The sequence below is a fragment of the Coregonus lavaretus genome, assembly GCF_964263955.1.
Source record: "Coregonus lavaretus genome assembly, chromosome: 4".
In the NCBI taxonomy this organism is placed as follows: domain Eukaryota; kingdom Metazoa; phylum Chordata; class Actinopteri; order Salmoniformes; family Salmonidae; genus Coregonus; species Coregonus lavaretus.
This window is the reverse complement of record NC_139991.1, coordinates 5703314-5730780: the sequence shown is the minus strand read 5'-3', so window position 1 is coordinate 5730780 and position 27467 is coordinate 5703314. Positions and strand designations below refer to the sequence as shown.

The window sequence follows — 27467 nt, the reverse complement described above, 5'->3', positions numbered from 1 at the left end:
GTGAAGCATGGTGGTGGCAGCATCATGCTGTGGGGATGTTTTTCATTGGCAGGGACTGGGAAACAGGTCAGAATTGAAGGAATGATGGATTGCGCTAAATACAGGGAAATTCTTGATGGAAACCTGTTTCAGTCTTCCAGAGATTTGAGACTGGGACGGAGGTTCACTTTCCAGCAGGACAATGACCCTAAGCATACTGCTAAAGCAACACTCAAGTGGTTTAAGGGGAAACATTTGTGTAAATCAAATGATACAAACCTCCCAAAAATCAATTTTAATTCCAGGTTGTAAGGCAACAAAATAGGAAAAATGCCAAGGGGGGTGAATACTTTCGCAAGCCACTGTATATAGAAGAGAAAAGTAATTTCACAACAGTCCACAGGAGGGTTTGGTGCAATTGGAGGGCTGGTACAATAACTATAGAAATGTATACAGTAAGACTTGACAAAAGAACAAAAGCAAAATGCACTGGTATAAAAAGATAAGCCAACCTTTATTTAGAGGATTGGAACTCTTTATTCAAACACCATTCCATTGGGCAATGGCACAATCTGTCACTGCAGGTGCCATCATACAGCCAAATGGCTGTTAGGCAGTAATTGAGGTGTACATACATACTGTATGTGTACCTTATGTAAATGTACACTGTCATCCATCATACTGCTGTAACCATAAGCATAAAGAAATTGCAGCCCAGGAAATGATCTTTGTGATTTATCAGGGCTCCCTCTGTCTCTCAGTGATGATCCAGCAGACTGACAAATACAGAAAGCTGTACTATTCAGCTTCATTGCTCTGTCTGGAGCAGAGAAGCTGACACTGACTGCTTCAATAACATGCTGTATCGATTTACTGACAGACAGCCCACCTGACAATTGCATTGGAGGAACTTTGAAGTTGCACTAGTGGATGTCCACTCGAATTGAGCACTGTCAAAACTGTGAGGAAATGGGAAAGGACAAAAAAAAATACTTTGAGTAGTTCATGGATGAGTTGCATGGCTTGAATTCACTTCAGATATGGTTTGAGTCTGGTCTGAGATGTACAAGGGGCCTAACCTAAAACAAGCTGATGGTACTGCATGCTATTGTGTTTTTTTTTAAAATACTTGTGAACCTCCGGAAAGCTATCCATCAGTGCATAGTACACAGCACATCTCGTGAATGTTCTTTTAATATCTCCTAGTCCCTTTTGTACCACACACAGACCATAATATATGCAGATATAAGATGTTTGTCAGTCAGTTCCTGTGCATAGCTCAAGGCATTCAAGCGTAATATTAAAAGGTCAGAGATTGATCTTGTATCAGCAGGAAATGTGGATTTGTCGAGTTTGTATTTTCACCTCTGGTGTGACGCCTTGGGATCTGAAAATCGGTGACTTAAATTAAGCCACGTTACTATGGCAACATGAAACATGCTCGAAGAGATGGTGTGGGTAAAATGCACTTTAGATTTGGAAAACCAGAGTAAAGCTATTTGACTATAAATCTGTCTCTTTTACAGCTCAGCAGGCTTGCAATATATATGTGATATAGAGATGACAAATGACTTTACTTTGAGCAGGATTTAATTGAATTTTCAATTGAAAGTTGGCTCCCCATCGCCAGCCCCAGTTCCAATATATATCTTGTATCCCCTGGGCCCTCCTGTGGTGGATCTACTGCTTCACTTAGCCACCTGTAGCTTACCTGCAGGATCCACAACTGAGAAACTCTCTCCTCCAGTGAGTCTTGTGGGACATTTATTAATTCTCAATTCAGACAAGGCGCCGACTCCCTCCATATGATTCCCCTTATCATAGTGGCCTTGTTTTGTGCCAAGAATATATCTCTTCTCACTCTGTTTTATTGCGGCTGTGTCAGGGGCAGCAGTAACTGCGAGTGTGCATGATTATCGAGGTGCGCTCTCTCATTGCCTTTCTCCCAAGAGGCAGAAACCTGAATTATAGACATGGGCAATGGGACCGTCTCACGCACACAGACCAAGGACACCACTGCTTTATTGGGTTAGGAATTCTAGACTTCTCAGAAAGCTCTGTTTTTCAGATGAAATAAAAAACCAGGAGCGATGCCATTCATAGACTCATCAAACCCACATTTCAGATATTGGAAGTATTTTTCAGTGGTCAAAGCAAGATGGTTATTACTCAGTGACGTATCCAGGAATGAAATCAGAATCTTTATGTAAAGTTTGTACGATATCTGTACAATTTTTTTATATTTGTATACTATTTCTCATATGATGCACATGTTTTTTAGTCATCTTAGAAACACTGTTACTGGGATTGATTTAACAAGACCATGTTATTGTCATGTAATAAATCACACTTCCATTTCTTTGGCTTTAATTCATGAAATTGTTTGTGAATCCTAATGCTTTTACTGTCAGTACAAAGATGACATTTCAAAGCAGGTGGTATCCCATCATTATGCTTATCTGAAAGGTTTTAATCATTTATGATTAACATTATGCAAAAAGGCAACCTACTGTATGCGTTAACAAGAAGAGCTCCAATGTCATAAATAACTCAATGTCATGCTGAGATTCAAAGATGTGAATATCTCACTGTATGTGAGATCTGTTTGAAGAGTTCACTGTATGTGTTTCCACATTATTTTATGAATTTAGAGCAATACAACTACTGTGACTGCGGCAAAATTTGAGATGATGAATATGGTTTTCCACATATGAGAAGGTTTGTGTATATTAATTCCCAACCTTTGGAAAATCAATTCCGTTTTGAATTTGAGAACGCACAAAAATATTTTCCTGATTTAAATCTCTTGGCGAAGGAAGCTCTGACGAAAGTGTGTTTACATGTATATTTAATGGCACGCCTCCCCTCTCCCGGCATGAATGTGGATGCTAATGAGGACTGGCATGTTGAAAACCGAATGTGCCACTCCTCTCCTCCCCTGGTACACACAACAGTCAGAAGAGAAAGGCTTTGACAGAAAAAAGCCCTGATTCTAGACTGCTGTCTGCTTCTACTGATATCACTGTGAGAAACTGACTAGATGCCATTTCTCCAATTTTCTCCCAGTGTGTATGTGTTTATGTGTATGTGTGTGTGTGTACGCGCTTGTGAAATGTTTTTGATACATTACTGCACAAAACCATAAAAAGGAGGATACAGTTGTAGGATATTAATTTGAAAAGAATCCTGCAGCAACAGGAAATGTGAATTATTATGTGGATAATTTTTCGTGTGGCAAATCAAGTCTGACATTTTAAAGTGGAAATTACACACTTTAGAAGCCTTTTGTAAACCTTGAATATACTACAAGTTCCTGCTGTGCAAGAAAATTCTCAGCAACAAAAGTGATCAAATTAAGATCCTACATCTGTATGTGATCATTAATATAATTTGTGTAATCAGCTACCATTAAATAGTGAACATAAATTATTAACTTCTGTATGTTGAGAGAGCTATAACCTTAAAGGCATGAGCTTAAGGGGAATGAGACACATTCATTTTGATAACATGACATTTGCCTTGTGTCACATGGGACAGACGCACACACGGGACAGCTGGTGACGGTTTACATGGAAAGGGTACACTCAATATTGTACCATTGGAAAAAAACACACTACCACACATTCATATAACATCAGTTCTTTTACTGGCATATATTATAAATATTTTGAATATTTACACATAGAAAATAGTATATTATTTTCCAACATGTTGGCATTTCCCCAAAACTGTACAGCTTAATCGCATAATAAACTTATCCTACAAACCTGAGACACTAGAAGAAAATAAAACAGCAAGGAACTTTTCGTAATGCTTGCTACACAGTAGCAGTTATGTATCAAGTACAACAATGAACATATAGGACCCAGTACAACCTTCAAGTCAACAGAAAACCAACTACACTCTTCACAAAATATGTTCCATAACGTTGTAGTATCTCATAATGCACAATATCAACCATCTATGGCTGATCCATAGGCTAAAGAAAATGTTTAACATTTATCATGTGATGTCAACTGGTGAACAAGACATCATGGTGCTCCAATGACTGTCATTAACCATGCACCATTCTCCTTTATCCACAACAGAAAGTCCAGAGGAGTAACAGAGTAAACCCCCCATCCAGTCCAGTGTGCTACAGTATATCTAGCCAGTGTTTTCTCAGAGGAGCCCATCATAGGGCACTGCCAGGCAGTGTGTTGGTGATGGACCATTTCTGTCCAGTGCATTTTTGAAGGGCCAGCTGGTACCCAAACTCGTTGTCATTGCTGGCCACCAGCTCAAGGCATCGCTTCGATTTCCTGTTCTGAATGGAACCTCCCTGAAAGAAAAAACAGGTAGATCAAATTACAGTGTGATGCGACACAGCATCATTGGTGTGCATGTCGTTGATTGCTGTGTCACCTTAACCCCACAGTGCTATGAATGAATGGATGGGATGTATGTGTATAGCTTAACAAGCACCCGCAGCTCTGTTTCGTACTGATTTCCCTTCGACGCCAGCACTGGGGCCTTCCCAGATAGCATCAGCATGCTCACGAAGCAAGAACAACTATCTATCTACCATTATACTCAGTAGCACTCTCAGTAGGAATGCCAAGATTATGTGATAACAAAATGGGAATACAGAAGATAACATTAGATGAGAAGAAAACATTTTCACACGTCACCTTAGAAAACAACCCTCACACTTACGGGAAAAAACTCAATCTTTGTCACCTAAGGAATTGTGTGCTTCGAAGTGTCTCTCCATCTCATCTCTCTTTCCAATCTGTTAGAGCTGAGAGTCTCTCACATGTAAGTGGAGGCCTAGAAGCTTTGGGTTGGACTCAACTGTTGGGACCAGTGCCATGGGAGTCACTGCACAGATCAGATAAGCTCACTATCTCTGTGTAACTTCAGGGCCTGGGATCAGAGAATCTCCCCTGTCACCTCTCAGTCAGGAAGAGGACGACTCAAGCTGGAAAGGCTACTGTATTAAAATGGGCTTTTGTTTTAGTTCAAGACTAGATGCTCTATAAAGAAAGAGGCTAGGGCATGTTAAGGTTCGAGAAATTCAGCCCAATACACATCCTTAAGATTTGCACCAATTAATAATTAACAGAACATTTTATGAGGGATTACTATTTATACGTGGCGTCAACAACCATCTCTAAGCAATCCCATTGTCAACTTGTCATCAATGTTTTATTGCACATATAGAATACCGATGATTTGGTCAGGTTCATTTGAAAGTGAATGAATCAAAATAATTTAGTTGATGTCACTCTGATTCATGATAAGACAGGTTTTCATTAGTATAGAATACTGTCTGTGTCACACCCTGGCTCTGGGGACTCTATATGTTGAGCCAGGGTGTGTAGATTATATGGGTTGTTGTTCTATGTTCACAGTCTAGTATGGTATTTCTATGTTGGCCAGAGTGGTTCCCAATCAGAGGCAACGAGTGTCAGCTGTGGCTGGTTGTCTCTGATTGGGAGCCATATTTAGACAGGCTGTGTTCCCACAGGTGTTGTGGGATCTTGTTCCTTTTGGTTTGTTCCGTGTTGGTTGTTTAACCTAGGACGTCACGTTGTTCGTTTATTGTTTTGTTCTTGTTATCACTAAAGATAATAAAGTATGTTCGCTCATCACGCTGCGCCTTGGTCTACTCCGTTCAACAATCGTGACAGAAGATCCCACCATACCAGGACCAAGCAGCGTGTCCAGGAGCAGGCAGCCTGGACGTGGGAGCAGATAATGGACGGGCAGGGGTCCTGGACCTGGGAGGAAATCCAGGCCGGGATGGATCGCCGTCCATGGAAGGAGACGGTAGAGGCGCGACGGAGAGAGGAGCAACGGCGTCAACAGGGTCGTTGTCGGACGGACGAGAGGCAACCCCAAAAATTTAGGGGGGGGCACACGGCATGGGCGACGGGGCAGCAGGAGGCAGCTACAGGGCGTATTAGGAGGTTAGGTGAGGAGGCCACCAGGTTAAGGGGGCTATTGGTCCAGAGGGAGCAGGAGTTAGTGGTTCAGAGGGTGGAGCTACTGGAGGCGATAAGGGAGAAGGTGAGAGTAGAGGCACGGCGAGAGGAACTGTGTAGGCAGCTGAGGGAGCGGAGGGTTATGACGAAACCCAGTCCCGCTCCTCACACCAAGCAAGTGGTGTGCGTCACCAGTCCGGTCCGGCCCGTTCCTGCTCCCCGCACTAAGTTGATGGTGCGCGTCGCCAGCCCGGCCCGGCCTGTTCCTGCCCCTCGCACCAAGCCTACGGTGCGCGTCGCCAGCCCGGCCTGTTCCTGCTCCCCGCACCAAGCCAATGGTGCGCGTCGCCAGCCCGGCCCGGCCTGTTCCTGCCCCTTGCACCAAGCCTACGGTGTGCGTCGCCAGCCTGGCCCGGCCTGTTCCTGCCACTCGCACCAAGCCTATGGTGTGCGTCACCAGCTCGGCCCGGCCTGTTCCTGCCACTCGCAACAAGCCTATGGTGCGCGTCGCCAGCCCGGCCCGGCCTGTTCCTGCCACTCGCACCGAGCCTACGGTGCGTGTCGCCAGCCCGGCCCGGCCTGTTCCTGCCACTCGCACCAAGCCTACGGTGCGCGTCGCCAGCCCGGCCCGGCCTGTTCCTGCCACTCGCACCAAGCCTATGGTGTGCGTCGCCAGCCCGGCCCGGCCTGTTCCTGCCACTCGCACCAAGCCTACGGTGCGCGTCGCCAGCCCGGCCCGGCCTGTTCCTGCCACTCGCACCAAGCCTACGGTGCGCGTCGCCAGCCCGGCCCGGCCTGTTCCTGCCACTCGCACCAAGCCTACGGTGCGCGTCGCCAGCCCGGCCAGGCCTGTTCCTGCCACTCGCACCAAGCCAGGGGTGCGCATCGTCAGCCCGGTAGGGCCCGTTCCTGCTCCACGCACCAAGCCAGGGGTGCGAGTCGTCAGCCCGGTACGGCCCGTTCCTGCTCCACGCACCAAGCCAGGGGTGCGCATCGTCAGCCCGGTACGGTCCTTTCCTGCTCCACGCACCAAGCCAGGGGTGCGCATCGTCAGCCCGGTCCGGCCCGTTGCTGCTCCACGCACCAAGCCAGGGGTGCGCATCGTCAGCCCGGTACGGCCCGTTCCTGCTCCACGCACCAAGCCAGGGGTGCGCATCGTCGGCCCGGTCCGGCCCGTTGCTGCTCCACGCACCAAGCCAGGGGTGCGCATCGTCAGCCCGGTCCGGCCCGTTCCTGCTCCACGCACCAAGCCAGGGGTGCGCGTCGTCAGTCCGGCACAACCCGTGCCTGGGTTACCGGTGCCAGGTCAGGTACCGGTCAGCTGCTCCACACCGGAGCTTAAGCAATCCGCTCCTACGATGTCCAGTCCAGCTCCAGCCAGCGGGGCCAGACCGGACCAGGGGCGCTACGGGGGGATTATTGGAGGGTGGTGGGCAAGCCCGGAGCCGGAACCGCCTCCGAGGAGGAATGCCCACCCAGCCCTCCCCTGTTTGGTTTATGTTGAGGCGCGGTCGCAGTCCGCGCCTTTAGGGGGGGGTACTGTCACACCCTGGCTCTGGGGACTCTATATGTTGAGCCAGGGTGTGTAGATTCTATGTGTTGTTGTTCTATGTTCACAGTCTAGTATGGTATTTCTATGTTGGCCAGAGTGGTTCCCAATCAGAGGCAACGAGTGTCAGCTGTGGCTGGTTGTCTCTGATTGGGAGCCATATTTAGACAGGCTGTGTTCCCACAGGTGTTGTGGGATCTTGTTCCTTTTGGTTTGTTCCGTGTTGGTTGTTTAACCTAGGACGTCACGTTGTTCGTTTATTGTTTTGTTCTTGTTATCACTAAAGATAATAAAGTATGTTCGCTCATCACGCTGCGCCTTGGTCTACTCCGTTCAACGATCGTGACAGTCTGTTTAGTTTAGAGTGCTTGTCAGGTCTAGCATGCCTAAAAGCTATGGAATGAAACAATTATATGCTTGAATGCATTCTGTAAAATACATGGGGGACAGATACAGTTTACATATTCACTGTAATTGTTTTTCATCAGTAATCAACATCTCCACATGTAGTAATGGTTGTCAGATGTAGCATGAAATATAACATGGTGGATTCCACATGTTCAACCAAATTAAAGAACCATTAGCCATTAGATACACCTCATTGGCCACATGGTGCAAATGGCCTGGAATGAGTACAAGGAAAACAACATTACCTGAAAATAAGATATGACAAAGAAAATAAGATATGACAAATAAAACAAATATAACTACACAATGCAGTAGAACCAAAACGTCCCCCTTATGAAAAAAGTCCCTTTCTGGTGAGTTGTACATGTACGTTTATGTTGTTATCATTGCTGATGTATTTATTTCAGCTCATCAATTGTTAAGACTGTGTCTACACATCTGAAGTTGTTTCAAAATATAAAACAATAATTAATTCATTTTTCATTCTGTCATTATCATACTTTTCCAGAGGCGCTTCCTGAAATATTTACGAGGCATCTACCAAGTTGCTAAAACACGTATTTATTTACAGAAAAATTCATAATTTCATCCTGATTCTAATCTTATTTGCAAGATTACCATTTTGCAGCAGGAAGCCTGACAAGTTACCCCAGGGTTTCGGCATAATGTTCTTAACCTGATGTTTTGGCCATACATGACTAAATAGCAAAACAAATCTGAGGCAGTTGAATTCCAGTGAGTCACTGAACACTTCAGAACAATTTCACACAAGAACAAATATCAGCATTACTCAGCCTTTCTCTTATCTGGGAAGTAAACATCAAAAGATGCTAAACACCAACAACCATTATAACCTTCAGGGTGTTTAAAAAGCCTGCGGAGAGGCTACATTACAGAATGAGGCGTGAGGTTGAATTCTGTACTGGCAGAGGACCAGTCCTGTTTGCTCCCTGTGCTTGATCCCGTGGGCTGCTGCCAAACCAACATATTGATTTGCTATAGAGAGTGAACCAGAGAGCCAGAATGATAATGGTCCTGGGTTCACGAGCAGTGGTGAAAGGTTAACCAACTCTCCTGTGTTCTTTCATCTAATTGATCCTTGAGTGAACAGTTTGGTAGTCTGTGTGTGTGTGTGCATGCATATGAACATGTGTGTGTGCATGTGTTTATGTGTTGTGTTACATAAGGAGATATTTAGGAAGTATTTACAGTGTTAGGCCGACATGAGAGGTACAGTGAGGGAAAAAAGTATTTGATCCCCTGCTGATTTTGTACGTTTGCCCACTGACAAAAAAATGATCAGTCTATAATTTTAATGGTAAGTTTATTTGAACAGTGAGACAGAATAACAACAACAAAAATCCAGAAAAACGGATGTCAGAAATGTTATAAATTGATTCGCATTTTAATGAGGGAAATAAGTATTTGACCCCTCTGCAAAACATGACTTAGTACTTGGTGGCAAAACCCTTGTTGGCAATCACAGAGGTCAGACCTTTCATGTAGTTGGCCACCAGGTTTGCACACATCTCAGGAGGGATTTTGTCCCACTCCTCTTTGCAGATCTTCTCCAAGTCATTAAGGTTTCGAGGCTGACGTTTGGCAACTCAAACCTTCAGCTCCCTCCACAGATTTTCTATGGGATTAAGGTCTGGAGACTGGCTAGGCCACTCCAGTACCTTAATGTGCTTCTTCTTGAGCCACTCCTTTGTTGCCTTGGCCGTGTGTTTTGGGTCATTGTCATGCTGGAATACCCATCCACGACCCATTTTCAATGCCCTGGCTGAGGGAGGTTCTCACCCAAGATTTGACGGTACATGGCCCCGTCCATCGTCCCTTTGATGCGGTGAAGTTGTCCTGTTCCCTTAGCAGAAAAACACCCCCAAAGCATAATGTTTCCACCTCCATGTTTGACGGTGGGGATGGTGTTCTTGGGGTCATAGGCAGCATTCCTCCTCCTCCAAACACGGCGAGTTGAGTTGATGCCAAAGAGCTCGATTTTGGTCTCATCTGACCACAACACTTTCACCCAGTTCTCCTCTGAATCATTCAGATGTTCATTGGCAAAGTTCAGACGGGCATGTACAGTGGGGAAAAAAAGTATTTAGTCAGCCACCAATTGTGCAAGTTCTCCCACTTAAAAGATGAGAGAGGCCTGTAATTTTCATCATAGGTACACGTCAACTATGACAGACAAAATGAGATTTTTTTCTCTCCAGAAAATCACATTGTAGGATTTTTAATGATTTTATTAGCCGGAACCGCCTCCGAGGAGGAATGCCCACCCAGCCCTCCCCTGTTTGGTTTATGTTGAGGCGCGGTCGCAGTCCGCGCCTTTAGGGGGGGGTACTGTCACACCCTGGCTCTGGGGACTCTATATGTTGAGCCAGGGTGTGTAGATTCTATGTGTTGTTGTTCTATGTTCACAGTCTAGTATGGTATTTCTATGTTGGCCAGAGTGGTTCCCAATCAGAGGCAACGAGTGTCAGCTGTGGCTGGTTGTCTCTGATTGGGAGCCATATTTAGACAGGCTGTGTTCCCACAGGTGTTGTGGGATCTTGTTCCTTTTGGTTTGTTCCGTGTTGGTTGTTTAACCTAGGACGTCACGTTGTTCGTTTATTGTTTTGTTCTTGTTATCACTAAAGATAATAAAGTATGTTCGCTCATCACGCTGCGCCTTGGTCTACTCCGTTCAACGATCGTGACAGTCTGTTTAGTTTAGAGTGCTTGTCAGGTCTAGCATGCCTAAAAGCTATGGAATGAAACAATTATATGCTTGAATGCATTCTGTAAAATACATGGGGGACAGATACAGTTTACATATTCACTGTAATTGTTTTTCATCAGTAATCAACATCTCCACATGTAGTAATGGTTGTCAGATGTAGCATGAAATATAACATGGTGGATTCCACATGTTCAACCAAATTAAAGAACCATTAGCCATTAGATACACCTCATTGGCCACATGGTGCAAATGGCCTGGAATGAGTACAAGGAAAACAACATTACCTGAAAATAAGATATGACAAAGAAAATAAGATATGACAAATAAAACAAATATAACTACACAATGCAGTAGAACCAAAACGTCCCCCTTATGAAAAAAGTCCCTTTCTGGTGAGTTGTACATGTACGTTTATGTTGTTATCATTGCTGATGTATTTATTTCAGCTCATCAATTGTTAAGACTGTGTCTACACATCTGAAGTTGTTTCAAAATATAAAACAATAATTAATTCATTTTTCATTCTGTCATTATCATACTTTTCCAGAGGCGCTTCCTGAAATATTTACGAGGCATCTACCAAGTTGCTAAAACACGTATTTATTTACAGAAAAATTCATAATTTCATCCTGATTCTAATCTTATTTGCAAGATTACCATTTTGCAGCAGGAAGCCTGACAAGTTACCCCAGGGTTTCGGCATAATGTTCTTAACCTGATGTTTTGGCCATACATGACTAAATAGCAAAACAAATCTGAGGCAGTTGAATTCCAGTGAGTCACTGAACACTTCAGAACAATTTCACACAAGAACAAATATCAGCATTACTCAGCCTTTCTCTTATCTGGGAAGTAAACATCAAAAGATGCTAAACACCAACAACCATTATAACCTTCAGGGTGTTTAAAAAGCCTGCGGAGAGGCTACATTACAGAATGAGGCGTGAGGTTGAATTCTGTACTGGCAGAGGACCAGTCCTGTTTGCTCCCTGTGCTTGATCCCGTGGGCTGCTGCCAAACCAACATATTGATTTGCTATAGAGAGTGAACCAGAGAGCCAGAATGATAATGGTCCTGGGTTCACGAGCAGTGGTGAAAGGTTAACCAACTCTCCTGTGTTCTTTCATCTAATTGATCCTTGAGTGAACAGTTTGGTAGTCTGTGTGTGTGTGTGCATGCATATGAACATGTGTGTGTGCATGTGTTTATGTGTTGTGTTACATAAGGAGATATTTAGGAAGTATTTACAGTGTTAGGCCGACATGAGAGGTACAGTGAGGGAAAAAAGTATTTGATCCCCTGCTGATTTTGTACGTTTGCCCACTGACAAAAAAATGATCAGTCTATAATTTTAATGGTAAGTTTATTTGAACAGTGAGACAGAATAACAACAACAAAAATCCAGAAAAACGGATGTCAGAAATGTTATAAATTGATTCGCATTTTAATGAGGGAAATAAGTATTTGACCCCTCTGCAAAACATGACTTAGTACTTGGTGGCAAAACCCTTGTTGGCAATCACAGAGGTCAGACCTTTCATGTAGTTGGCCACCAGGTTTGCACACATCTCAGGAGGGATTTTGTCCCACTCCTCTTTGCAGATCTTCTCCAAGTCATTAAGGTTTCGAGGCTGACGTTTGGCAACTCAAACCTTCAGCTCCCTCCACAGATTTTCTATGGGATTAAGGTCTGGAGACTGGCTAGGCCACTCCAGTACCTTAATGTGCTTCTTCTTGAGCCACTCCTTTGTTGCCTTGGCCGTGTGTTTTGGGTCATTGTCATGCTGGAATACCCATCCACGACCCATTTTCAATGCCCTGGCTGAGGGAGGTTCTCACCCAAGATTTGACGGTACATGGCCCCGTCCATCGTCCCTTTGATGCGGTGAAGTTGTCCTGTTCCCTTAGCAGAAAAACACCCCCAAAGCATAATGTTTCCACCTCCATGTTTGACGGTGGGGATGGTGTTCTTGGGGTCATAGGCAGCATTCCTCCTCCTCCAAACACGGCGAGTTGAGTTGATGCCAAAGAGCTCGATTTTGGTCTCATCTGACCACAACACTTTCACCCAGTTCTCCTCTGAATCATTCAGATGTTCATTGGCAAAGTTCAGACGGGCATGTACAGTGGGGAAAAAAAGTATTTAGTCAGCCACCAATTGTGCAAGTTCTCCCACTTAAAAGATGAGAGAGGCCTGTAATTTTCATCATAGGTACACGTCAACTATGACAGACAAAATGAGATTTTTTTCTCTCCAGAAAATCACATTGTAGGATTTTTAATGATTTTATTTGCAAATTATGGTGGAAAATAAGTATTTGGTCAATAACAAAAGTTTCTCAATACTTTGTTATATACCCTTTGTTGGCAATGACACAGGTCAAACGTTTCCTGTAAGTCTTCACAAGGTTTTCACACACTGTTGCTGGTATTTTGGCCCATTCCTCCATGCAGATCTCCTCTAGAGCAGTGATGTTTTGGGGCTGTCGCTGGGCAACACGGACTTTCAACTCCCTCCAAAGATTTTCTATGGGGTTGAGATCTGGAGACTGGCTAGGCCACTCCAGGACCTTGAAATGCTTCTTACGAAGCCACTCCTTCGTTGCCCGGGCGGTGTGTTTGGGATCATTGTCATGCTGAAAGACCCAGCCACGTTTCATCTTCAATGCCCTTGCTGATGGAAGGAGGTTTTCACTCAAAATCTCACGATACATGGCCCCATTCATTCTTTCCTTTACACGGATCAGTCGTCCTGGTCCCTTTGCAGAAAAACAGCCCCAAAGCATGATGTTTCCATCCCCATGCTTCACAGTAGGTATGGTGTTCTTTGGATGCAACTCAGCATTCTTTGTCCTCCAAACACGACGAGTTGAGTTTTTACCAAAAAGTTATATTTTGGTTTCATCTGACCATATGACATTCTCCCAATCCTCTTCTGGATCATCCAAATGCACTCTAGCAAACTTCAGACGGGCCTGGACATGTACTGGCTTAAGCAGGGGGACACGTCTGGCACTGCAGGATTTGAGTCCCTGGCGGCGTAGTGTGTTACTGATGGTAGGCTTTGTTACTTTGGTCCCAGCTCTCTGCAGGTCATTCACTAGGTCCCCCCGTGTGGTTCTGGGATTTTTGCTCACCGTTCTTGTGATCATTTTGACCCCACGGGGTGAGATCTTGCGTGGAGCCCCAGATCGAGGGAGATTATCAGTGGTCTTGCATTTCCTAATAATTGCTCCCACAGTTGATTTCTTCAAACCAAGCTGCTTACCTATTGCAGATTCAGTCTTCCCAGCCTGGTGCAGGTCTACAATTTTGTTTCTGGTGTCCTTTGACAGCTCTTTGGTCTTGGCCATAGTGGAGTTTGGAGTGTGACTGTTTGAGGTTGTGGACAGGTGTCTTTTATACTGATAACAAGTTCAAACAGGTGCCATTAATACAGGTAACGAGTGGAGGACAGAGGAGCCTCTTAAAGAAGAAGTTACAGGTCTGTGAGAGCCAGAAATCTTGCTTGTTTGTAGGTGACCAAATACTTATTTTCCACCATAATTTGCAAATAAATTCATTAAAAATCCTACAATGTGATTTTCTGGAGAAAGAAAATCTCATTTTGTCTGTCATAGTTGACGTGTACCTATGATGAAAATTACAGGCCTCTCTCATCTTTTTAAGTGGGAAAACTTGCACAATTGGTGGCTGACTAAATACTTTTTTCCCCCACTGTATATGTGCTTTCTTGAGCAGGGGGACCTTGTGGGCACTGCAAGATTTCAGTCCTTTACGGCGTAGTGTGTTACTAATTGTTTTCTTGGTGACTATGGTCCCAGCTGCCTTGAGATCATTGACAAGATCCTCCCGTGTAGTTCTAGGCTGATTCCTCACTGTTCTCATGATCATTGCAACTCCACGAGGTGAGATCTTGCATGGAGCCCCAGGCCCAGGGAGATTGACAGTTCTTTTGTGTTTCTTCCATTTGCGAATAATCGCACCAACTGTTGTCACCTTCTCACCAAGCTGCTTGGCGATGGTCTTGTAGCCCATTCCAGCCTTGTGTAGGTCTACAATCTTGTCCCTGACATCCTTGGAGAGCTCTTTGGTCTTGGCCATGGTGGAGAGTTTGGAATCTGATTGATTGATTGCTTCTGTGAACAGGTGTCTTTTATACAGGTAACAAGCTGAGATTAGGAGCACTCCCTTTAAGAGTGTGCTCCTAATCAGCTCGTTACCTGTATAAAAGACACCTGGGAGTCAGAAATCTTTCTGATTGAGAGGGGGTCAAATACTTATTTCCCTCATTAAAATGCAAATCAATTTATAACATTTTTGACATGCGTTTTTCTGGATTTTTCTGTTCAAATAAACCTACCATTAAAATTATAGACTGATAATTTCTTTGTCAGTGGGCAAATGTACAAAATCAGCAGGGGATCAAATACTTTTCTCCCTCACTGTAGAGGATACACAATGTAGTAGAAAAGCACAAAGGGTAGTAGAAAACAGGAGCACTTGGGAAGGTGATGTCATCGAGTCAGTGAAAGCACTGAGGATGAACAGAAAGCTAATTAGATGTGTTTAATCGGCGTGTTAAGACTGTCTCCCAAGCAGGGCTCTTTACATATAAACCCTCTGTGTCTCCATGCTACAGCCCACGCTACAGTCACCTTAACTGCTGACAAAATCTTTACAAATACAAACACCCACTTCTTTTCTTCTACTTCCCAAGATACATCACAATTATTTCACTTGAGGAGAGCATGTTGAATTTCCACTATAAGGCTCTAAAGTGAAGAAATTTCACAAAATTGTCAGGCACATTAAACCACAGAGAGATTCATTGATTGCTGCTCTTCTCCTCCTCTCCATCTTGTAGAATTTAAGTGTGGTAATGCTTAAGCTAGAATGGGAATAGGAACATTCCTCCTCGCTACAGCACTGTCCAACCCTATGCTTGAGTCGATGCATACTATTTCCTTTTGAGGTAAAACACATTTCACACCATGTCTGGCAGAAATGGGATCAATAATGCATGGTGTCTAACTCCATTCCTTCTTAAATTATACAATGCTAAACCAAGAAACCACCTACAGAAGAGCCATGTAGATATGTGACACATGAGATCAAGCATTTAAAACCTTTTACACTCCAGAACTACCTATGCTTCACTGAAACCAGGTCGGTACATTCCAACTAAGAATTTGACACAGTTCAAACAACAATGATCTCTCCAACATGATCAAAGGAAAATTGCATTAAGATGTAAAACTGTACTTGGCAGCATTTCAATAAACCTTTGAACGGAATATACAACATGATTTCTTTCTCAGTGAGTTTACAAGGCATCACACTAATGTCAAAGCTATAGACGCAAATAGGTTGAATCCAAAATGGACAATACCTTGACTACTAGGAGTCTTAGTGATAGTGATCAACCAATCCAGGCATATGACATACAGTACATACTACTGTATAGTACGTTCTCAATGTCTCACTCCTTGTTATTAATTGTTTTTGGATACGGTACAGAACCTACTAGTTTGTAACCTTTGAGGGCATCAAAATAAATAATTGCTCCACCAATGGAGAAGCAAATACAGTTGAAGTCGGAAGTTTACATACACCTTAGCCAAATACAATTAAACTCAGTTTTTCACAATTCCTGACATTTAATCATAGCAACAATTCCCTGTCTTAGGTCAGTTAGGCTCACCACTTTATTTTAAGAATGATTTCTTTCAGCTTTTATTTCTTTCATCACATTCCCAGTGGGTCAGATGTTTACATACACTCAATTAGTATTTGGTAGAATTGCCTTTAAATTGTTTAACTTGGGTCAAATGTTTTGGTTAGCCTTCCACAAGCTTTGCACAATAAATTGGGTGAATTATGGCCCATTCCTCCTGACAGAGCTGGTGTAACTGAGTCAGGTTTGTAGGCCTCCTTGCTCCCACACGCTTTTTCACACACATTTTCTATAGGATTGAGGTCAGGGCTTTGTGATGGCCACTCCAATACATTGACTTTGTTGTCCTTAAGCCATTTTGCCACAACTTTGGAAGTATGCGTAGGCTAATTGTCCATTTGGAAGACCCATTTGCGACCAAGCTTTAACTTCCTGACTGATGTCTTGAGATGTTGCTTCAATTTATCCACATAATTTTCCTTCCTCATGATGCCATCTATTTTGTGAAGTGCACCAGTCCCTCCTGCAGCAAAGCACCCCCACAACATGATGCTGCCACCTCCGTGCTTCACGGTTGGGATGGTGTTCTTCGGCTTGCAAGCTACCCCCTTTTTCCTCCAAACATAACGATGGTCATTATGGGTAAACAGTTCTATTTCTGTTTCATCAGACCAGAGGACATTTCTCCAAAAAGTATGATCTTTGTCCCCATGTGCAGTTGCAAACCGTAGTCTGGCTTTTTTATGGCGGTTTTGGAGCAGTGGCTTCTTCCTTGCTGAGCGGCCTTTCAGGTTGTGTCGATATAGGACCTGTTTCCTCCAGCATCTTCACAAGGTCCTTTGCTGTTGTTCTGGGATTGATTTGCACTTTTCGCACCAAAGTACGTTCATCTCTAGGAGACAGAACGAGTCTCCTTCCTGAGCGGTATGACGGCTGCGTGGTCCTATGGTGTTTATACTTGCGCACTATTGTTTGTATAGATGAACGTGGTACCTTCAGGTGTTTGGAAATTGCTCCCAAAGATGAACCAGACTTGTGGAGGTCTACAATTATTTTTGTCTTGGCTGATTTTTTTTGATTTTCCTGTGATGTTAAGCAAAGAGGCACCGAGTTTGAAGGTAGGCCTTGAAATACATCCACAGGTACACCTCCAATTGACTCAAATGATGTCAATTAGCCTATCAGAAGCTTCTAAAGCCATGACATAATTTTCTGGAATTTTCCAAGCTCTTTAAAGGCACAGTCAACTTAGTGTATGTAAACTTCTGACCCACTGGAATTGTGATACAGTGAATTATAAGTGAAATAATCTGTCTGTAAACAATTGTTGGAAAAATTATTTGTGTCATGCAAAAAGTAGATGTCATAAAATACTTGCCAAAACTATAGTTTGTTAACAAGACATTTGTGGAGTGGTTGAAAAACGAGTTTTAATGACTCCAACCTAAGTGGATGTAAACTTCCCGACTTCAACTGTATGTCTTTATCTGAAAACACAATTCCTAGAAGTTGAATTCAAGGTTAGCAACCCACTATTTTAAATGGATATTTTGAGTGCATACATTATGACGATACACTGAACATAATCAGAATGGTTTTAATTGCACCTTCAAAACTTCAGATGGGTGAAGCACTCTTCAGGCCATGTTGATGTGGCCCTCATTACAGGCCACTGTGCTCAGAGAGCCAGTCCAATAATGAAGACAAAGAGAGTCATTATGATGTAGTTACTGTTCACGTCTAGACGGCTTGGAGGAATGTGGAGAGGTCTGTGAACCGTAAAACTCTCATATCTGTGACACTCCTTAATGAGACCAACCCAACCACACTGAGCACTGAGCCATGGATTTCCGCAAACACTAAAATGGACTGAAGATACCTACCTCCACTGGTGCCACATTTACTAATGATCCAACTCCCTTGCAACAAAGTATTAATTTTGATCTTTGACCTACCATTTTCTATTGCTTGCTGGTCTATTTTCAGTGTGCAGTCTGAGTGTGTTGGTCAGGTCTGTATGGTTTCTTACCTGAGTAAAGATCCAGTCGAGCTTCATGCGCTTGGCTGTGGCGTAGCTACACTCGATGAGGCGCGGTCGGCTGTTCACATCCACCAGGCACTTGTTGTCATCGTCATCGATGGTGGGACTAAGCACCCCTACATGTAACTGCTGAGTGCTGGTGTAGTACACATTCTGGAATGACAGAATAGACAGCACATACATAAACTACTGAGAGCTGGAGGCATTCAAGCATTTCACAAAATGTTTTTCGCTTTTCACTAGGACTTGTTAAGGCTGAGCTTACTTCACCCATATGGCATGTCTATTCATGCAGCTACCCTCACTGAACCGAAGCACAGGGCAGGAAATGGCTTATTGTTTATGGAGAGGAGTGCTCTCCATAAACAACGCAAATCGACCAGGTAGCCCAAACACTTCTAACTGCACTCTCTGATACGGTCTTTCCAGCCCGTATTTTCCAAGGGCACTTGAGTGCCCATATTTAGCTAACAGGCCGTAAAACACGAGTGGCAGGAAAAAGCATCTGTTTGAACTGAGCGGAGCAGCAGAGGTAGTGGTGTGTGCTACAGATGGCAGCTGCATCTGCTGTGACTCTATTGCCGTGCATGAGGGATGAGGAGGCTTGTCTACACATGTGGGGTAGCTAGAACCCTGGGAGAGGCGGGGGAATGTAACAGCTGGAGGGGAGGGAGGACATCATAGCTGGATAGGGGTGGGGACGAAGTTGGTTGGGAGCACGGGGTTACATTAGGAGGGATATACTGCTACCTTGCCGCTCGCAAACAGTTGGCATAAATACACTGAATATGGCACCTTGAAAACGATCCCATACATCTTACAGGTAGAATAAATCTCTTTAGAATGACATGGCTGCCAAAGTTTTTGTATTTATTTTCGGTAATACCAATTACCCCACCGAGTATACTCGGTTATAACAGACTTCATATGGGCAAATACAATTCATAGAATAAAAATGAAAGTGTTACATCTGAGGTTGGTTCTAACCTTCCGGACATGGAATTGTATCAACTCGCAACCCAAAGCTTTTACTTGCGACATATAGTTAAATGCACTAAAGAGGAACAATGGGTACATCTCCAGAATCTTTTTACGTGTCTATTTTCAAAGGATAAAGCTAAGAACATTAACAACTTCATAGTTAAGAACACTATAACAGTATGGAAGAAAATGAAACGTATTTTATAAGAACCAATATCACTCTCTAGAAACACAACCTTATGGAACAATCCTTGGATAGCTTTTCAGAATTCATCGATAAATTGGCCCACATGGAAAACTAAAGGCAGAGAAACCGTAAATGACTTCTTAACAGGAAATAAATCTATTTCCATTACAGAATTAAAAAGTAATTTTGGACTGACCAATGTAGATAGTTTCAAATACATGCAACTTAAAAGTTACATATCACGAAATTTCTACTTGAAATCTTTTGGACATCAGAGCAACCTTCAGGAAATCTTATTTGAGTCAGAAAAGGATGTTCATATGATAGGGAAGATATACAAAACCTTGCAAAGACCATATCCAACTGACAATCTCTTAAAAATATATATAAACTATTGGAACCAAGATTAAAAAAGAACTGATGTTGGCACAATATGGAGGGAAAGTTGGAGCATAACTAATGAAATTACAGTTAACTGAAATGTACGCTTAATCCAGTATAAACTAATGTATAGAAGGTATTATACAAGATACAAAATTCACAAGTGTAAAACTAATAATGACTCAATAATCGATGCTTTCTGGGAATGCTATAAAGTCCGGAAGTTGTGGGCGGGGCTAGAAAGTTGGCTGTCAGAGGTATTACAATGTAAACTTACTTTTAATCCCTCTGTCTGCATATGGGGGTGTAGTAAGATACCCAATGGGCTGGACGATTCTTTTGAAAAGTTTGTGGTCATACGCACATCCTTAAAAACATAGGTGCTGGGCTAATAAATAATACCTGTAAAGAACAGGAAGGCCCACACACTGTTCATGCTCCCAATTCACCTTCATCAGGTCAAACAGACTGACTATCAGCCAATACATTTGCATACGCAGGATCTGTAGTACACAGAGTGACTATGACAAACAAGCCGACTGTCTGAATGAGCATTTCAGACAGCGGGGTTACCCAAAGGAATGGCTGCATGACGCAAGCGATCATTACAAAAAATATGACCCAGGATAACAGCCTCACACCCAAACCACCCCGCCCCCCTGACCAACGAGTTCAGTGCTTCCTTCAATACTCCCCACTTGGCAAACAGTTTGACCATATCATTAAAAAACACTGGCACATCTTGAGCCCTGATCCACAACTGGAAATGACGTTTAAAGAACCCCCGCCGGTAGTCCTCGAAGCACCCCCAACATCAGTCAAATGGTGGTGACGTCTGATCTTCCACCAGTGCCACGTAATTACAGATGTGGCTGATGTACCCAGTGTACCTTTACGAACAAAGGCACAATGTTCAATCACCCTATCACGGGCAAGGCCATTAAGATTAAGGGCATCATTACGTGTTCCACAAATAATTTGGTATACCTGATCAAGTGTATGGGGGGGGGGGGGGGGGGGGGATACTGATAATCTTACTGAGAAGAGAATTGTATTGGATTCACCGTTTGTCTGCCATGTCTCCTAAAGGTCTGAACAAAGAGTTTGATATCAGACCATTTTTGACATGAATATGTCATGTTGATTTGTCCTGCCATCCAGGTCTCCACTTGGTCATTTTGTACATAAAGTGGGGTGAACAAGTATTTGATACACTGCCGATTTTGCACGTTCTCCTACTTACAAAGCATGTAGAGGTCTGTTATTTTTATCATAGGTACACTTCAACTGTGAGAGACAGAATCTAAAACAAAAATCCAGAAAACCACATTGTATGATTTTTAAGTAATTCATTTGCATTTTATTGCATGACATAAGTATTTGATCACCTACCAACCAGTAAGAATTCCGGCTCCCACAGACCTGTTAGTTTTTCTTTAAGAAGCCCTCCTGTTCTCCACTCATTACCTGTATTAACTGCACCTGTTTGAACTCGTTACCTGTATAAAAGACACCTGTCAACACACTCAATCAAACAGACTCCAACCTCTCCACAATGGCCAAGACCAGAGAGCTGTGTTAGGACATCAGGGATAAAATTATAGACCTGCACAAGGCTGGGATGGGCTACAGGACAATAGGCAAGCAGCTTGGTGAGAAGGCAACAACTGTTGGCGCAATTATTAGAAAATAGAAGAAGTTCAAGATGACGGTCAATCACCCTCGGTCTGGGGCTCCATGCAAGATTTCACCTCGTGGGGCATCAATGATCATGAGGAAGGTGAGGGATCAGCCCAGAACTACACGGCATGACCTGGTCAATGACCTGAAGAGAGCTGGGACCACTGTCTCAAAGAAAACCATTAGTAACACACTACGCCGTCATGGATTAAAATCCTGCAGCGCACGCAAGGTCCCCCTGCTCAAGCCAGCACATGTCCAGGCCCGTCTGAAGTTTGCCAATGACCATCTGGATGATCCAGAGGAGGAATGGGAGAAGGTCATGTGGTCTGATGAGACAAAAATAGAGCTTTTTGGTCTAAACTCCACTCGCCGTGTTTGGAGGAAGAAGAAGGATGAGTACAACCCCAAGAACACCATCCCAACCGTGAAGCATGGAGGTGGAAACATCATTCTTTGGGGATGCTTTTCTGCAAAGGGGACAGGACGACTGCACCGTATTGAGGGGAGGATGGATGGGGCCATGTATCGCGAGATCTTGGCCAACAACCTCCTTCCCTCAGTAAGAGCATTGAAGATGGGTCGTGGCTGGGTCTTCCAGCATGACAACGACCCGAAACACACAGCCAGGGCAACTAAGGAGTGGCTCCGTAAGAAGCATCTCAAGGTCCTGGAGTGGCCTAGCCAGTGTCCAGATCTGAACCCAATAGAAAATCTTTGGAGGGAGCTGAAAGTCCGTATTGCCCAGCGACAGCCCCGAAACCTGAAGGATCTGGAGAAGGTCTGTATGGAGGAGTGGGCCAAAATCCTTGCTGCAGTGTGTGCAAACCTGGTCAAGACCTACAGGAAACGTATGATCTCTGTAATTGCAAACAAAGGTTTTGTACCAAATATTAAATTCTGCTATTCTGATGTATCAAATACTTATGTCATGCAATAAAATGCAAATTAATTACTTAAAAATCATACAATGTGATTTTCTGGATTTTTTAGATTCCGTCTCTCACAGTTGAAGTGTACCTATGATAAAAATGTTAGACCTCTACATGCTTTGTAAGTAGGAAAACCTGCAAAATCGGCAGTGTATCAAATACTTGTTCTCCCCACTGTATACAGTGGGGAAAAAAAGTATTTAGTCAGCCACCAATTGTGCAAGTTCTCCCACTTAAAGAGATGAGAGAAGCCTGTAATTTTCATCATAGGTACACGTCAACTATGACAGACAAATTGAGGAAAAAAAATCCAGAAAATCACATTGTAGGATTTTTAATGAATTTATTTGCAAATTATGGTGGAAAATAAGTATTTGGTCACCTACAAACAGGCAAGATTTCTGGCTCTCACAGACCTATAACTTCTTCTTTAAGAGGCTCCTCTGTCCTCCACTCGTTACCTGTATTAATGGCACCTGTTTGAACTTGTTATCAGTATAAAAGACACATGTCCACAACCTCAAACAGTCACACTCCAAACTCCACTATGGCCAAGACCAAAGAGCTGTCAAAGGACACCAGAAACAAAATTGTAGACCTGCACCAGGCTGGGAAGACTGAATCTGCAATAGGTAAGCAGCTTGGTTTGAAGAAATCAACTGTGGGAGCAATTATTAGGAAATGGAAGACATACAAGACCACTGATAATCTCCCTCGATCTGGGGCTCCACGCAAGATCTCACCCCGTGGGGTCAAAATGATCACAAGAACGGTGAGCAAAAATCCCAGAACCACACGGGGGGACCTAGTGAATGACCTGCAGAGAGCTGGGACCAAAGTAACAAAGCCTACCATCAGTAACACACTACGCCGCCAGGGACTCAAATCCTGCAGTGCGAGACGTGTCCCCCTGCTTAAGCCAGTACATGTCCAGGCCCGTCTGAAGTTTGCTAGAGTGCATTTGGATGATCCAGAAGAGGATTGGGAGAATGTCATATGGTCAGATGAAACCAAAATAGAACTTTTTGGTAAAAACCCAACTCATCGTGTTTGGAGGACAAAGAATGCTGAGTTGCATCCAAAGAACACCATACCTACTGTGAAGCATGGGGGTGGAAAAATCATGCTTTGGGGCTGTTTTTCTGCAAAGGGACCAGGACGACTGATCCGTGTAAAGGAAAGAATGAATGGGGCCATGTATCGTGAGATTTTGAGTGAAAACCTCCTTCCATCAGCAAGGGCATTGAAGATGAAACGTGGCTGGGTCTTTCAGCATGACAATGATCCCAAACACACCGCCCGGGCAACGAAGGAGTGGCTTCGTAAGAAGCATTTCAAGGTCCTGGAGTGGCCTAGCCAGTCTCCAGATCTCAATCCCATAGAAAATCTTTGGAGGGAGTTGAAAGTCCGTGTTGCCCAGCGACAGCCCCAAAACATCACTGCTCTAGAGGAGATCTGCATGGAGGAATGGGCCAAAATACCAGCAACAGTGTGTGAAAACCTTGTGAAGACTTACAGAAAACGTTTGACCTGTGTCATTGCCAACAAAGGGTATATAACAAAAGTATTGAGAAACTTTTGTTATTGACCAAATACTTATTTTCCACCATAATTTGCAAATAAATTCATTAAAAATCCTACAATGTGATTTTCTTGATTTTTTTTCCTCATTTTGTCTGTCATAGTTGACGTGTACCTATGATGAAAATTACAGGCCTCTCTCATCTTTTTAAGTGGGAGAACTTGCACAATTGGTGGCTGACTAAATACTTTTTTTCCCCACTGTATATTAGATTCTGTAACTACTACATGTGCCCATCTCACTGATCAAATTACTAGAGGTACACAAGTTGTTTTTGAAATAGGTCACTGTAATTATATCTATGGCCACTGCACGTCCTGCACGTAATGGTCATTTGGGCGGGTATCCCAACAGTTTCCAAAATAATCAAATTTTTTACTGTTGCCTAGATTCTAACTTGGATCCATTTGTATGCATGTAATCCTTTATGACCATATGCACCTCTGTGATGAATGACGATTGACTATGCGCAAAAGTGAATTTAATTGTCATGTGCTTAATGGTCATGTGAGGTGAAATGTGTATATTTTGGGATGTGAGCACTCAATCTGTTTGACCTGACGAAGATCCGTTTCAGATCGAAACGTAGTCAATAAAGAGGTGAATTGGGAGCATAAACAGTGTGCGGGCATTCCTGTTCTTTACTGGATGATTATCTTCTCATCACTCATCTTGAAAAAAGTATACTAAAAACCTGGAAGTCAATCAATCTGCCATCATTGACACAATGGAAAAAATTAAATGATTTATTATTGAAATAGCATGGGTGACCGACAAAAACAAATTGGAATAATTTAAGGCCAAGTCAGTTAACTAGGCAAGTCAGTTAAGAATAAATTCTTATTTACAATGACAGCCTAGCCCGGCCAAACCCGGACGACACTGGGCCAATTGTGCACCGCCCTATGGGACTCCCAATCATGGCCAGATTGTGATAAAGCCTGGAATTGAACCAGGGTCTGTAGTCACACTTCCAGCACTGAGATACAGTGCCTTAGACTGCCGCGCCACTCGGGAGCCCCAAATAATGTAGGCACTAGGGTTGGGGGTGTGAGCATGCGGGTCTCGGCAGATGAGATGTAGCCATTGTTTGTGTGTGTCTGTAAGTTGATGTTCATATGTATATGTTTGTAAAAAGAAATCAAAAGAAATGGACAATTAAATATTATAATAAAAAAAAGAAAACGATCCTTTAGTCCCTCACTATCAGTGGGAGGTAAAGAAGGAAGAAAACGGCATCAGTAGTGGTGTGAAATTAAAATGGATTCTAAAAGGAGTAACAGCACTGTAACCCTACAACCGTTCGACAAAGACATTCTAACAGATTTCTAACATTAATGAGTTCTTAAATTAGCCTGCTCTCGGGAAGTGAGATTGGGTGTTATGTTTTTTCTGGAGTTGTTTGTTAAGAAAAATGTGCAAGGCATCTTGGGAAAGATCAGCTCCGACTGGCTTTCTTTCTTGTAAGAGATCACAGGAGGTTCCTCCAGAGCTTTAATTTGTAAACCAGCGTAAACATCAATACAGGTGCAATGAGTGTGAATGGTTTACCATGGAGATGTTTGAACAGGCAAGGATGATAGTGGATGCAACTTTTAGCTTCACTTTCAAGGATTAGACCACTTTTTACTACACATCTGGCTAAAAGATGACTGTAGCTCTGTTGGCATACCATTTATAGATAACGTTGACACCTTTTGGAAACAGAAGATACTCTACAGGAATTACGGAGTCCATCCAAATCATCTTGGTGCTTGGACCCTGTCCTCCCATTTCAAGGCTGCGTTGAGACAATGACATATCAGTGACCCAAGCCCTGCTCAGATAATCCCTACCATTGTGTCGCTGAGTTTTCGTAGTGCTGCTGCAAATGTACAGTTTCCCAGGGGTGTTATCAGTCATAATGTAAGTAACCAAATGTATGTTCCTCTAACTCCCCTGAATGCCTCTGTCAATCCGACAGCTATTGTCAGCAGTAATCATGCGCCTATGAACATGAGTTATACTGTTAGCACTGATACGGTTTGCCCTAGTAGGAAGCCCACTGTGAGTAGTTCACCCTGCACTATCAGCTCAAATATAAATATAATGTCTACCTCTGATAAGCCTCCCAGTAAAGCAATAAAAACAATAACGCAACACAGAAAAGTGCTGAAAATAGCCCACATTACCATACTATATGTAGCCTAAGAAACAAGATTGATGAAATCAATACCTTGCTAGCAACAGATAACATTAATATACTGGCTATTTCTGAAACTCACTTAGATAATTCCTTTGATGATATAGTGGTTGCAATACATGGCTATAACATCTACAGAAGAGACAGGAATACCAATGGGGGAGGTGTTGCTGTTTATATTTAGAGTCATATTCCTTTAAAACTTAGAGAGAATCTCATGTCAAATGCTGTTGAAGTAATATGGCTACTGGTTCACCTGCCTCACCTATTGCCTATTCTTGTGGGAAGTTGCTATAGACCACCAACTGCTAACAGTCAGTATCTGGATAATATGTGTGAAATGCTTGATGATGTGTTTGATATCAATAGAGAGATATATTTTCTGGGTGACCTAAATATTAACTGTCTTTCATCAAGCTGTCCACTCAAAAAAAAAAGCTTCAAACTGTAATCAGTCAACCTACCAGGGTATTTACAGAAATCTTCTAAATTGGATGTAGTGATCATAGTAGCCATATCTAGGAAACCAAAGTCTGGGCCTAATATGTTTTATTTATTTTTTATTTAACCTTTATTTAACCAGGTAAGCCAGTTGAGAACAAGTTCTCATTTACAACTGCGACCTGGCCAAGATAAAGCAAAGCAGTGCGATAAAAACAACAACACAGAGTTACATACAGTGAGGGAAAAAAGTATTTGATCCCCTGCTGATTTTGTACGTCTGCCCACTGACACATTTTAATGGTAGGTTTATTTGAACAGTGAGAGACAGAAAACAACAAAAAAATCCAGAAAAACGCATGTCAAAAATGTTATAAATTGATTTGCATTTTAATGAGGGAAATAAGTATTTGACCCCCTCTCAATCAGAGAGATTTCTGGCTCCCAGGTGTCTTTTGTACAGGTAACGAGCTGAGATTAGGAGCACACTCTTAAAGGGAGTGCTCCTAATCTCAGCTTGTTACCTGAATAAAAGACACCTGTCCACAGAAGCAATCAATCAATCAGATTCCGAACTCTCCACTATGGCCAAGACCAAAGAGCTCTCCAAGGATGTCAGGGACAAGATTGTAGACCTACACAAGGCTGGCATGGGCTACAAGACCATCACCAAGCAGCTTGGTGAGAAGGTGACAACAGTTGGTGCGATTATTCGCAAATGGAAGAAACACAAAAGAACTGTCAATCTCCCTG

General features: G+C 43.1%; 1 protein-coding gene across 1 annotated transcript in view; it reads right to left on the bottom strand.

The window, feature by feature from the left end:
* Window positions 1-3608: 3608 nt before the first annotated feature.
* The window catches only part of LOC311127758 (polypeptide N-acetylgalactosaminyltransferase 18-like), a 105880-nt gene continuing 82021 nt past the window's right edge, over window positions 3609-27467 (bottom strand). Inside the window, exons 10-11 of the mRNA XM_084159631.1 lie at window positions 18337-18501; window positions 3609-4300 (exon numbers count right to left, since the gene is read on the bottom strand). Coding sequence (XP_084015757.1) covers window positions 4154-4300; window positions 18337-18501 — 312 coding nt within the window. The 3' untranslated portion in view covers window positions 3609-4153. The remainder of the gene's footprint in view (window positions 4301-18336; window positions 18502-27467) is intronic.